General features: G+C 36.9%; 1 protein-coding gene across 2 annotated transcripts in view; it reads right to left on the bottom strand.

The window, feature by feature from the left end:
* The window catches only part of HMGA2 (high mobility group AT-hook 2), a 102,400-nt gene that overhangs the window by 82,862 nt on the left and 4,423 nt on the right, over positions 1-15,115 (bottom strand). The window contains exons 3-4 of one of the 2 annotated variants that reach the window (XM_057377222.1): positions 8,653-8,703; positions 6,576-6,620 (exon numbers count right to left, since the gene is read on the bottom strand). In XM_057377222.1, the coding sequence (XP_057233205.1) occupies positions 6,576-6,620; positions 8,653-8,703 (96 nt within the window). Of the gene's footprint in view, positions 1-6,575; positions 6,621-8,652; positions 8,704-15,115 lie in introns of those variants that run through there. The other variant, XM_057377215.1, reaches the window with a different exon arrangement.

Genomic DNA, 15,115 nt, shown 5'->3' with positions numbered 1-15,115 from the left:
GACTTCACTGACAGACTAGCTAGAAGGARAACCCCTGTGCAAAGGAGAAAATCCACTCTCAAGCACAAATATATCCCAGATTAGCAAAGACAACACTGCACCTCTGTGGGCACGGACATTTCCATCTGCACAAACAATATTCTCTACTTTTCACTCAAGCCAAGTATGAAAATGTCCCTTAAAAATTCTGTTTAATTCATAAGTCATTCATGGTGCTGATGTGTTGCCACCCAAAGTCAAGCTTACGTCAGTAGCAGTTTAGATCACACGCTGTGGGTCCAACTCCTTGCACTCTGTAAGTGCAAAATCAGACATACAGCTTAAGACAGGATATGAAGGGAATGAAGTGATTTTGAACCGCCTTCAAATTTCCCATGATTCTGCCCTCATCCTCAAGYTGACATGCCTTTTGTCTCTGGGGTCTGGCTATTTTGTCTCCAATAAAGCTCGATAACCATAATGAACTAGTTACCAAGAGATCCTCAGGTATCTGGCTGAGCTACAGAATCCAGAAAGAGGAATGTAACCTCCTGAACCATTTCTTTCCATATTTAACCCAGGTACTAAGASAGTAACTCTGAGCCTTAATATACAGAGCATAACTGCTGTAAATGAAAAGAGCTTTACATATCAATTTTGTTTCTGAAAGAAAAAGAAATATTTTTCCTTTCAGTTTCCTAGACAGCGAGAGGTAGAGGGGCTATGATAGGCATGCAAAATAAGAGATGGATAATTTAGGCACTCTCTCACTCTACACGGAAAACTCTAATACCAGCACATGGGACACAACTGAGCTGACAGCTGGTGAGATCAAATTCAATGCAAGAATCCAGAAGTGACAATTCCCCATTTTTCTAGCTCTTATCCAGACTTGGGCTCTTTGTTCTTTCTTTTTGCCTGTCTTCTACTCTTTACTCAAAGATTTTTCTCAAAGGTTACCTTTCAAAAAGAAATTTCTCATATTTCTCATATTCTCATAGTTAGACTAGATGTCTATTTTGTTGGATAGCTTCCAAATAAATTGCCAGACTTTTTTWAAAATTAAATAAATACCCTTTTTGATTCCTCAGCTGCCTTATAAAGTTCAAATTACTCAAAATGAGAACTTTTTCAAAGTTTCTATCCATAAATTTTATGTAGCCCTGAATGAGGAGAGCAGGCAAGCTAAGTATTCAAATGCTGACCCAGAGAAGACACACAGAATGGATACAGATATATTCACCACTGCTTCTATACTTGTGCAAAGTGTCTAAAATCCTCACACCAAAAGAGTGAAGAAAGTGTTTTAAGGTCACTAAAAGCTTTTCTAAAAAAAAAAAAAAAAAAAAAAAAAAAAAAAAAAAAAAGCAAGCAAAATAAATCACTAACGTTCTGCTTCACATTTATTATACACTCAAGATAATGGCTTTGGGGATGTGATGTGAATAAAGGTGTACAGAGATTTGCAAGGCACAAAGTTTGCTCTGGGACATTACTTAATTACTATTTGAAATTTTAATCATGCAGAGAAAACCACAGTGATTTATAATTATGCAAAAAGATCATGATGACTCTTACTTATCCCTTAGATAGCTTTTTTAGTGATTTGGCAGCATGGAATTAACAACCTCTTTCTTGGAAAGCAATTGCATCTGATTTGCCTGCAAAGGTTCTGAGACTTACTTCCTGAAATGAGCAATGAGAGAGATAAAGAAGCTTTCTGCTTGGAGCAAAATTATTATTAGGGATATAATTTTGAAACATTGCTGTGCTCATGTGTGAACTTCAGCTGTAGCATACTTTCTTTTTGTTCTCTGTGCAATGGATATTGTCTTTACCTAAAGGATTTGTTCTAGTTTAAACAAAAAATACAATGCGTAAAACCTTCTCCCTCAAGATATACTGCAGATTAAAGGGCAAATTCTTTCCCATACTCAAAACCATAATAGGTGGCTTTTTGTTAGCATAACTAAGAAAGGGTTTCCAACTTATATATCACCATTTACAAGCCTTTGGAGAGAGAAATCCTGACTTCAACCAASTCAGTCGGAGTCTTGCTGTTGGATTCACTTCAGTGAAGGCACTACACAGACTCAGCTTAAAAAAAATTATTTCAGGGACTAATATTCCCTCTGTACATATCTACCTATGACCACAGCTTAAATAAAGTTATGCACGTGGAACAAAAGCAAGATAATTCAGGCATTTTYAAAAGCACATCTTTATATATCTTTGAAAAATTTGCTGAAGGTCACAGTACAGAGGTGTCCATATTTCACTTTTCAAATAGCCCACAGAAATTATTAAAGAAGGAAAAAGTTCTCCTTTTAAGAAGCATTAGTCTTTATGTAGCGTATAGGTTGCCTTAGAATTAGAAAAGCAAAAATAAACATCCTGTCTGTGTCTCTGTACAAGTCTAGTCTAGCTCTTATCCATGCAGTGACTGCTCAAAATTTAGCTGACATTAAAAACAAATTTATCATTATCACAGATTTATAGAAATACTGTTCTTGTTATGCAAGAATAATCATAAAGTTTCTGTTGAACATGTATACATGGTCTTCCTCAAATTACCTGAGTTTCATGCAAACATGGCTACTCACACAATTTATAGAGCATGTAACCAAGCAGCACACACAATTATATATCATATTAKTGGCAGACGAGAAGGACTAAAATCCAGGCAAGTGATTTCATTAGGAGTTTGGCCATTGACTTCAACAAACCTAAAATTTTATCGTGCATCTCCTAGCTCCATATTCAATCTACTTGACCAGGGGCACCATGTCTCACTGACAGACCATTTGTCTGTCTACCTACTTCAATCAGACTTACGTGCAAAGCTTGACAAATGCTTGAATTCAATTGCTTGAATAGTCATTCCTGACTTGAATGGAAAGTCTGCAGGAATACCTTGAAAACTTCATAAACCTCTGACTCCTCTGAGTAGTTTACAAATGTGAATGAAAATTAATGGATGCCACAGTGCATGTCAWGTCAGAGGGCACCTCATCTCCTCTACATATTTAATACCATGATCCGAGTACTGTATCTACTTTGTCAGTCATGTGAGATGTTTTTTCAAGACCCAAATATACAATTGCACATGGAATGAGGGTCCCCAAGCAGATTTCTCAAGGCATTTAGCATCATTAAAACATGAAGGAAGGAAGGAAACAAAGCAGGAGAAGCAATCAGAGCCTGAATGGGTTCTGGGTGAATACTAAGGAAACCCCAAGAWTATGTTAACATAATGCAACTTTGATAAGATCGTAACAGTGAAGCTCACATATGTGTTTCTATTGCATCTTGTAAAAGGCCCCAATTGCTGTCTGTTAGGATAATTGATAACAGTCAAAATGGATTTGGGTAATACATTGGTAAAGTCRTGAATTCTGCATACAGAAACTACCAGTCTGACTTTTTAAGCTCTCAGCAGTTACTCTGGACAGGATGTAAAAGCCTTAAATCATGCCAATTCACTGGCAATCTTAGAGGCTCCAAAATAGAGACTGCCACCATTGGCAAATCACTTTTAAACAAAGCAAACCAACCTCTGYCATTCCCATTGACACCAATGTAGATATACAATCAAATTTAATTAATCATTTAATTAAACATCAAATTTAATTTAAATCATCATAAGTAGCACCAAAGTCTGATCCTGCAGTTCCACAGTTCAACAGTTGTCAGGATTGACAGAGTAGAGTAAAGGAAACTGAAAATAGAGAGTTCATTTTAAAGAAGTAAAAAGAAAAAGCAGAATAAAGGCATACATTATTCATTACTAGTCTACTAAAACTGCTGTAGAAATAGCACTCATACAGATATATAACTGAACTGCCAAAAAACCCTGAAACTGTACAATACGTGCAAATAATAACAGGGAATACAATTTGAACTGGCAAGAGAAGGAATTAAAATCACATGCAAACAGATTGCAGCAAGCTGTTGCCAGCAAAATGCTAGCATCCATGCTACAAAAAACACAAATAACTTTGTATGTGTGGAGATTTCACTAGAGTGAGGTTTGATCCATCTATTTTCTGCAGCTGTCTTTGGAAGTTCCTTAATTGCCTGGTATTTTCTTACTAAACCTTCAAGCCCTCTCAGCTTAATTAGCTGAACATGCTCAAAATTAATAATCAAAGGCAGCAAACATTACCTACCTACTAAAACTCCATTGCATTTCAAGTTTCAGCTAACAGTCATCCAAAATCTAGCTCCACCCCTGAAGGAGCCTTCAGAGCTATGTAATGCCAGGACAGAGCACAGCATCGCTCAGAGTACTCAGGTCCAGCCTGGACATCTCTGAGCAAAACTATTCACAGGGTGTCTATCTATTAGCAAATGTGATGAAGATTCAAATCCACAGCTCCTGTATCAGCATCCCAATCACAAACTCCTGTGTTTTCCTGGATGAGAAACATCCTCCAGCCCTTCYCTTGAAGCTGAAATGCCACATGCAGGAGACACTACAAAATTTTTGAGTATTAGTTAAGGCCAGTTTTGAAAGGTTTAGGTTGGAGAAGACTTCTAAGATCAAGTCCAATTGTTAATCAAGCACAGCTAAGTCCACCACTAAACCATGTCCCAAAGGACCACATCTACATGCCTTTTAAATATCTCCAGGGATAATAAACAGACTCTTTATCTTACTCCTACTCATCATTGCCCACCAGCTAGACATATACTGGAGATACTGAAATAGTCACACCTGAATTTACAGAAACAGGTAAAAAAAAAATCTGTTGGTTTAAGATACACGATTGAAAAGCCTATTTCCCTCCCTGCCTCATTCARTGTGCTCTCAAGCAAGCTCTACTGGAGGAGGATGGCCTTGAGCTGAATGCACAGGGCAGGCTGCCAGGAAATCCGAGTTCTATTCCTGGCTCTCCTACAGATTTCCTTGGGCAAGGCAATTAACCTTGTGGAGTACACTTTCAATGGAGGTGAGGCCCAGCTTCTCTTTCTGCATTCATAACATACTCAATGCTGAAAATTAATTTGTAGGAGCAAGAATGAGTGCCTGTACTTTTCTTTACCTGATACATTTTCTCTGTCAGGTATTTGAACACACAATTGCTGATAACTGTGCTAGTAAAAAAACCTGAGAATTCAAACTTTGCAGGCGTAAAAACGTGTAAAAAGGATGTTGCTGAAAACAGCCCCAGTGCTCAGTTTCCTCATACATAAAATAGGCAATGAGGCTTATAAAATCAAAGAACACAGCCAAACGGAAAACTAATTTTTGAAGTTCTTGAACACCCTTTATCTGAGATCATAAAAAGGAAATAGCTAAGAGTTTCAGTTTGCCTTTCATTAGAGATGCTCTGGTTTTACTTTACGCATTTTTTACCTGCTAAAATTTCCTCTTTGGACCTCAAACAGTTCCTTTAAGGAGTCTGAAAGGTCGGATGGAGTCAAAATAGTTTTTTAGCTGAGCTAAACCAATGAGCTCTGGGAATGTTACACAACACATACAGTAAGTGGGGAAAAKTAGGAGATGTATTTCCAAAGTATACTCCTGATTTGACTTAACACACTAATGTAAATGCATCCAAAGAGCTTAGAATATGTTTGTGCAATAAAACCTCTAAAATGAAGGAGTACTGAGGCCCCCATGAAGAGTATTAATAGGTAATAGACTCATGGCCTTCAGTGTGTTCCATACGCTTGCAGCAACCTACAGTGAAGATGAGTTTTACAGCAGTAGGTGCTGTGTTTCTGATTTCAACTACGTTCATTTCCCACCTGCCTGACCTTGTTATCTTCAGGACTTTCATTCAATTAGCTCTCCACATTTAGAAAGCTTTTCTGTGTAGCTGAATATTTTATTTTCAGAAGATTTTGTTTAATCATTACTGTCTGTTCTATTGACAAGGGTCYTCTTTCCTTTGTCAACTTTGCAAAGTACACATTATTGCATTAAAAAGATCATCTGATATCTCATATGCTTATGATAAACTGGGCTTCTTGCCCTCTTCACTTGGCCTCTCCCTCCCCCTTCTCAGTTTTATACTAGTCAAAAAAGATTTACTTCTCTTCAACAAAATAATATATAAATAAATACATTGTGAGTCACAAACCTTAAATACTTAATTTGAACCAGCAGAAAGACCAGCTACTGGAATTCTACAGTGGTCTGTTAGCTCGTATGTCTCTGCATGTGAATATTGAAGGAAACAGCAGAAATAATACTTTACAATTTGATGAACAACATATGACACAGAACCACTAGACTCCCAAAAAAACAGTTACAATCTTATGAAAATTTAGAACTCTGCCCTCTCCAAAGGAAAAACCCTACATGGTCCTTACTTTCACTGATATTGAACCATCATCATTAAGGCTTGATATAAATTGGATTAAGAAAGAATACAATCATTATGGATTAAACTGAAGTATGGGTGATAAAAAAGGACATTTTCTGACTACATGTTGGAGGTCTAAACAGAAAGGAAAATGCTGTATCATCTGCTTTCAGGCAGATTCCCCCCTTGATTTCAATGATGAGCTTTGCTTATAGCTGGCACCAAAATGGCTTATAATAATTGAATTGCATTTCTTTTTGGAGAAAAATATAACATCACTCTCTATTTCATCGTGCACAGAGAAGGAACCCATGAACTTAATTTAAACTGCAAAGAGAGAAAAAAGAGAAGAGAACAAAATGGCATATTTGATTCTCATGGTCTGCAGAATTATCTCAATTATATCATCGGAATTAGAAAATAAAGAGTCTTCCCTTTCAACAGATATAACAGCAAAGTAATACCAAGCTCAAAATATGCATTACTTAAAAAAAAAAAAAGAGTGAAACTGTTGTTTCACAATCTACTATTTCAGTAATTCCTATTTCTGAAAATCAGATTCTTGACCTGACAAATAGCCCATTCCATACTGAATGCCTATGCTTTCTTCCTCATAAGATACAAACATAAAAGGGAAACATTCTAGCTCACAAGACTCTACAAGTGCTCTATCAACTCTTTTCACTGAAAACTCACATTAGTTTCTGACTATGAGTACTTAAAAGATAACTTTTTTTTTTAACATTTCAGGCTGCCCCCTTTTCCCCAGACTCTTCAACCATCCCTAATCAGCCTATTCACACATTTCTAATTCAGTGGGGATGGCCTGAGTTATAAATTAATTACTCTCATAAACCAGATATTTTTGCTGTTTTCCCAGGGATTGCACCCAAGGTAAGGATCATATACAAGGTTTAAGTCAGATGGGAGGAAGCAGACAGGAACTGATCCATGTTTCACTGCACTCAGCACTCACCTTCTCCAAGCTGATTATGAGAAGATCACCAGCATAGGTATGTTCCAAAGAGCCACCTTTTTTTTTTTTTTTAATGCCAGTGAGCTTCTTCATGTACCTGAAAAATGCCTGCCTTAAACACTACAGGTATGAACAACTCATTCAGTACACAATGGTCGGTTTTCTCCAAAGAAATACCCTGCAGTTTATTACCACTGGACAATGAAATATAACTAGTTCTTAAAATGTTAAAACCAACTGTCCTGYGTTCAGTGGCTGATGCTCTGGAGAACATTACTTTTAGTTTTCAGTACCTTCTGGTGCTATTTGACCTTTTGCAAGCATATACTTTTACAACCCTTTTTTAACAGCTGTGCAAAAGAACTAAACAAAATAGAGGAAAAAATGACAGGACTGCCAAGAGAGAAGAGAATACAGAGTGAAAGAAAGGGCTGAAATTGAGATGGATGGGGTGGATTCGAAAAAGTAGTTTAAAGCAAAATGTTAAGCAGGTAAAGGGAAAGGGAACGGGAAAAGGGAAATCAGAAAAGTTAACTTGTGATGAAGCATGCAGCCACGCCTTTATATCTTCTTGTACTCAATCACACTTTCCAAGTGACAAGCCAATCACTTTTCTTATGAAAACCCATGCACAAGTGAAAAACTTGTAGATGAGAGGTGCACCAGGCAGACCCTCACCAGCTGTAAACATCAGTGAGAACACAGCATTTCAAATACCTAAGACTGAAATACTTCCACAGCCAAGGAATAAAAACATATGCCTGATAGACACATATAAAGACTAAATGGGGTCAGGAAAAGCGGAAACTTTTAATGAAATATATTACCAGTCACTACAAATATATGAGGCATRGAAATGGCTCAGAATGGGAAAACTAAATTCTAAGTGCAAGTATCCTGCTGTTCATCTGTGCTCTTTCTCACTGGATTTAAGGAAAAATATGCACGTTTCCAGGCAATATAGAACAAAAGCATTTTGGTTTTTAAACTTTATCTTGTGTACCCTACATCTGAGTCTTATCACCTTGTGATGTCTGATAGTGCCCCTTTAACCTTTGTTACTCAATTACTGAACAAGTTATCTCATTGTTACTCCCTTTTGAAGGAAGAGTTGAGCCTCTTTTCATGCTGATAAGAGACAAATAAATATTCACACGAAGCAAACATTTAATTGTAAACTGTCTTAAGCAAACTAACAGAGTCTAAAGGTAGGAAACTGTGATCAACTTCTTTGTTCTCTTAACCCTTTAGTCAATCCACCAGAACAAAGAACACGGAAACTGCATGCTTTTTTTTAACAAACGAAATTACTGCTCTCTGAAAGAATGGACTTTATAACATGCTTTACAACACAGCAAATAAATCTGGAAGTGAAATACCTACCCATTTTCTGGGCCGGCCTCTAGGTCGCTTTTCACCAGTGGCTTCTGCTTTCTGTAAAAGGAAAAGAAACACACCATATTTTATGCCTCAGCATTACTTAACAGCCTCAGTAACTAGGAACTCCTTTCCTGTAACATTAGCTACAATTATACCTCTTGGGTGGCACCAGGCCCCCCAGCTAATCTATGCATTTTCTGCTAGAATGTGATTACGTTGCTTTTTCTGCCATTTCTTAGCCAGTGTGGCTAGGCAATGTCTCCCCTGCACCCAAGGGTGTCCCCAGCCCCGATCCACACTGTGTCCAGGGGCATGGAGGGGTGTCCCACACACCCACAGCTACTCAGTGACCAGCAGAGCCCTAGGCCAGGGCAGCCATCGGACATGGAGGCTGAGGATGGGGTCGTGGAGCAATTGGGAAACCTGAGAACCTCCAATAACATCAAATCTAGTCTTTCACAGGCCGTCAAAAAGTACTTGAAGATACTAAATTAAAAATACAGCCTGTTTCAAGCTTGATCAAAGCAGTTTGTAGCAGCTATAAATCCTTTTTTAGTCTCATTATGTTCACGCATGAAACTAATTAGGACATCACCATGAACATGTGTGTTCATATAGGGAAAAAATTTCTCTATTTTTCATGTGAAGTTTTCCTGGTAAAAGCACATCCTCAAGCTGTAAGCAAACCTTTTACAGCCCAAAACATACCTTCCCTTTCCAGGTTTAAGGAAACAGTGGAAGAGACATGAAAAGTGACAGCTTTACTGTAAAGTAAGCCCAGCAGTTGTTCCTGGAGCTCAGCTTAATGGAAATATGGGTTCTTTTACAAACTCYTCCACTAATTCCATTGTGTGACACTGTGAATGCTACTACTAATAACAGTAATTACACTAAAASACTTAATAAAAGTAATTACACTAAAAGTACACTAAAAGACTTACAGAGTGGAAATTAAAAATTCAGGTTATTTTCTCTAGCTAGGCTATGCCCCATCCATACATTTCACCAGGTAAAAAAACCCTGTTCCACTCAGACTGATAAGGATTTTGCCATGACCTGTAGTCAGGGCAGGATTGCCACATACAAAATCCCCTAGAATGGAGACTTCTAGTACACATGAATTGTGTTGGGTTTTTTTTTTTTTTCACCCCCAGTTAACTGTATGTGTATTTGATTTGCCCTTGGAAATCAACTGTGCCATTAAATGAATCACTTGCTGGTCAATCACTGTAACATATACTGTAACCCAATGCTGTGTAAATCGGATCTCCCTAAAAGAGAACTTGAGCTGAGGAACTAGTGGAGGAATCTCTACAAAAAAAACCCTGCCCTGTGAGTTAAAGGCAATTACTTTGAAATAAATACCTTGCCAATAAGAAAGCTGTGAAAAATAAAATTCACACTCCTAAAGGGCAAAATTATCACTCAGACTTGTTAAAAGAGTAAACTTGAGCTTTAATCGTTTATACTGGTGTTACATGTAAGGTGAAACCCTCTTAAGAGAATACTTGTTAAAGTGCATTTACTATATCCTGTAGCTGTCTATTTCAGAGTTTTGTTTCCTTCAAGTGTTCCATTTCTTTATACTTTGTAACCTGAAGGATGATAAAAAAWTTAAAATATATGGTTTAGTTTTGGTAAGCTGTAGCCCCTTGCTTCTATGTTTACTTTATGAAACACTGGGCATAATTCTTAAAAAGAAAATATTGGTTAAAATTGTTCTTAACAAATCCACATTTGACATTGTATCAAACCACTGATGCCATCAATTTTCTTCTGTGTATTACTGCAATCTGAAGGAGAGATCCCTTTCTAAAATTCTATTAAAAATAATTAGCTTTTTGAAAACAAAAGCTACTTTGGCCTTGTAATTAAAGTCCCTATAAACCTGACAAAATTTTACCTACGAAGTATCATGAACATGAGAGATTTCTCTGAATAACTAATGTGTGCTTCCTGCCATAAACTGTCACACACTGTGGCCACTTGCCACGAGCAGTGCTGAGCTCTATCACCACCAAAGGTCCATGTCAGAGGTGGCTAGTGTTCCTGCTGGCTAGTTTGGGCACTGGTTTGTCRAGTGCTTGGGGTCCTTGCAAATTGAAAGGCACTGTACTCCTGCAGTATATGACTTCCACCTCATGTTAGAAGAAAAACATTTCCACAGTTCTTATCAAAACCAAATCTTTCCCAGAGGTGAGCTGAGCAAACACCCAGGCATGCCAGAGGTGGTGTTTTGGTACAGAGCAATTCTGTAAGTAAATAGCAAGGTTTTCACAGACTAAACTGCAGAAAATTAATGACAAGAACCTCCAAAGTGAAAGTTTTGATCTCTTTTTCCAAGAGAAGAGAAAGACAAAACACTTCTTGAACAAACAAAAGGAGTAGTAGCAGCACAGTGGTAATGATAAATACATGAATTTTAGGAAAATATTCCACCTCCTTCCCTCTGGACCTTTTTTAGCTTGTATTTTGTGAAAACACGGTCTGTGTTTTCTCCAACAGCTTAAGATTGTCTTTTAATTGAAAACATGAAGAAATGTTCTGTGTATCAGAACGATAATACAATGTTTCTCCATGAAGTGCTAAAAYATCGCCTTTCCTCTGAACAGATATTTGCATCATCCAAACACTCCAGTCTGTCGGCTCCTTTTAATTGAACTGCTACCTCTGAAGCCAGGGGCATATCCAGACAGAGGCCCAGGCCACCCAGAGAGGTTGTTTGGTCAGGGGTTTTTTTTTCTGGTTTTTTTTTTTTGTTTGTTTGTTTTGTTGTTGTTGTTGTTTGTTTGTTTTTTTGTTTTGTTTTGTTTTTTAATATTTGGTGCTACTACGCTATGAGGCATGACCTTGCTTTATAAAGCTAAGACATGGAATCACCAAACTTAAAGAAGGATCGGGTGTGTTATCAAACACAAAGCACATTTCACTAAAAATATGACCTTTCTTATAAATGGTGATACGGATATGCCATTTTTGCAAAGACCCATTTTAGGAACAGAACTCAATCAACTCATGTTTAAAAGCATGATCTCTATAGGATTTTTTTTTTTTTTTAAATCACACGTGAGAAAGATCACCATTCCACTCATTGCTCTCTGGAGGCAAGCAAACAATCCCCAGGAAGATTTGCAATCCATTTAAGCCCTGTACCACAGGGCCATCAAGCCTTGCTTCCAAACAGCATCTCTCAGCAATTCTAGGGCTTGACTGCCCATGATCTCTGCCTCCTTATTGCAAAAATGTGCTGTACCCAGACAAACTGAGGCTCTACTACTGAAAGCAATTAACAAGACAAGACAAATAGAAATCATTGAATGGCTATAAAGTGCTCTTTGGGCTTCTATGTATTGTCAAGGAAGACCTCAAATGCAACAGAATCCAAACTTGAAGAACTCTACCTACTTTGCAAAATGATCTGCTGGAGATCGCAGATAAAATGTGTCAGAGCTSTAAGTCAGGTGAAATAAGTGACAGCTCTCAGGAGGAAGATTACTGTAGTCAAAGAGTGTCAAAAGACCTTGGACACCCAGGAAGGTGTCCCTCTCAAAAAAAACCCACCACATTTTAGTCAAAAAATACTCTTTTAAAAACCTTAATCACACTTCCCATGTCTTGTTCTATCCATTTTAATTCTAAACAAAAGTCAGTCTTCTGCTTTTCCTATGTTGGTCAAAATACCTGATATTGAGACCTCTTGTTTTTTCAGTGCAATAACCATGCTACAATCTCATTTGAAAAATTTGATCTTGTTTTCTCTTTAAGCCTGTAATGACTGGTATTGGTAAAAATGAATGAAGCATGGAAAAACCAACTAGATTTAGGTGAACCAATTCAGGGCAGAGTCCGGATCACATGCACTTTTCTGGTCTTTTTTTTCTTTTTTTTTTTTTTTTTTTTTTTTTTTGTTTGTTTTTTTGTTTTACCTTTGGACTGCTTAACTCAGGGACATACCTTTCTACATACTAAACCCTGGCCATGCAACAGAGACAGTAGCAAGTGTAGTCACACACAGGATCACAAGTTCAGGTTTTTAGAGGATGATGTATCAAGCTCTATAGGCATTTTYAGCGAATCTCACTGAACCAACAACTACAGCAAAACTCAACATATTTTAGTTGAAGGTAAATTTTACTAAAGAGCTTTTACCKTTGTATATTCCTGTGACATCCTTTGACATCCCTTGACAATTTCTTTAAGGACAATCATATATAGTAACCACTACTCCTTTTTTTCATGTCACAAATGTGTTTCCTAGTCCCAAACGGGAAAGTATTTATGCCTATACATTATTTTTGTCAAGCCAAACTAGAGTAGCTAAACAAAAAAAAAAAAGGTCCTAGAAAGGGAATTGTGATGGGCTGGGAGCACAGCTCACCAAGCAAATAAAACTCAACCACAGAACACCCAGGAAATTGAAAAGGAAGATCCCCATTATGATCTTCCTGAAAAAAATAGTTGTGCTTTAGGGGAAAAAAATCAAAATCCACTTCACATTTTGCTTCTTCCTTTTTAAAATATTTCAAATTAATAACACAATAAATTGTTTAAAGATGCAGGCTGCATAATAACGACCTAACTGTGGGACTCAAGTGCAAGATGATCAGGAGTCTTTTTGTCTCTACCTCTTCTTATCTGTTAACACATTGTGTTCCTCCTGCCTGTGAAAATTAAACAACTGAGAAATGGTTTGGCCTTCTATAAAACACATTTTACTTCTTGTGTCTGGTTTATAAAAACTTAGGCCTGTGTGACATGCAAGGCTTTAAAAAAAAAAAAAAAAAAAAGCGTATTACCCAAAATTGAGTAATTGCCACATTATTAGTTGTTCAGTTCGTTTTGCAACATTCTGTATGCATTGTCAAGTTTCACATTGCTAATTTCCTAACAAGCACAGTGTGTTTTCAGATGCCCCAAGGCCAGTTTACTAAGACCAAACACAAGCTCTGAAAGCTAAAAAAAAAAAAAAAAATTATAAAAAAAAAATTCCTGTGACCAAGAAATTTTAAATACACAACACAACCACAATTCCAGGGTAAATTGTCCATCAACTGATTTCAGGGTATTTCCTTTTTGAAGTGTAACAAAACAAAGCTGAAGCTCTGGAGTATTTTTAACTCCCTGMCAGTCTGTGCAATACATTTTTAATTGTGATGTGTAATGCTTTGCAAGAGAACACCCAATCAATTAATCATGAGTGCCTTCTCATGGCTGCCCGGTGGGCTCTCCTGGTCGACGTTTATCTAACACGCTGTGAACACTCTAAAGCATTTTAATGAGCTCCCTCTGAAACACACAGGGCATGCACTATTCTTTCGAAATTCCAGCAAATTCCAGTTGGGTGTATAGTACCCAGGTTCACATGTAGAGGGGCTTAAGCTGAGACAGCCAGTTCTCTTTCTGAGAGCTGAGACAGGCTGGAGAAAGCCTAAATAAATGTATGTATGCATATGTATGTGTAAATATGTTTACCACGGAATTGAACATACAGCTCACTCTTTTTAGAGGTGATACCCTCACCACCAAATGAAGCCTTCTTTTGCCAAAGTGTCAAAGCCTTCCCATCCATATTACTGTTAGAAAAACTACTGGAAACAATATTACATTAAAAAGATACTTTGAGATACCTGGTGAGAAGCTGAACCCTTTTAGAGAGGGCTAATTATCAATTTGGAAAAAGAGCTAAAATATTTATTTGAAATGTGATACCAGTCTCTTCCAGTCAGGCTTTATAAGTGYTTTATGTTTTAGAGGATTTATCAAACATTTATACACTTTATCTATAAACCTAGAAACCAGTAAGGCTTGTAATTACATACCCCTCAAAGGGTTTTTTTTTATTATAAAAAAAGACATGTGGTCTTTGGTCAATTTTTTACATTAGCAACACCCAAAAGCTTTAATTAGAGCAGTGAGTTGATACATTCTGAAAATCAAAATGTTACAATGAAATTGTTCAATTTGTAAATTAGATTAAGAAAGAACAACTATGGGCCAGAATCATCTGGAAAACCTACACATATATAAATGTTTTAAAATTATTTTCCATTCATACTGATTACCAAATCACTCATGTAAATGAAATAATGTTAATATTTCTTTTAAAAGCATCTTTCTAAAACACATTTCTAAAAATTACTTAAAATTTAATCTTATTACAAATGTTTCTCCTAGGAAAGCCAACGCTCCTAGGAGTAATATTTAAAATACTAAAGCTCACATTTGGATTTGCTAGACTAATAAAAAACTGCTCTCTGTCTTTTGAAGAGTGACATATAAACTATTTTAACATGAATCTGAGGAATGCTTTTACTGTACAAAGAAAAAAACCCCAACATTTTAAGCACATTACCTTGCAGAATGACTTTGAAAGACTTTTAATACTTAACCTGTAAAGTATTTTTTACTAATTCATGAATTTCTTGACAGAACATGCTGCTTTTTTTAGCCCATAAAGTAAAAAAAA

Source organism: Malurus melanocephalus, unplaced genomic scaffold (assembly GCF_030028575.1).
Source record: "Malurus melanocephalus ecotype Western Australia unplaced genomic scaffold, MMel_1.1 scaffold_10, whole genome shotgun sequence".
Classification (NCBI taxonomy): Eukaryota; Metazoa; Chordata; class Aves; order Passeriformes; family Maluridae; genus Malurus; species Malurus melanocephalus.
This window is presented reverse-complemented; position numbering and strand designations above follow the sequence as displayed.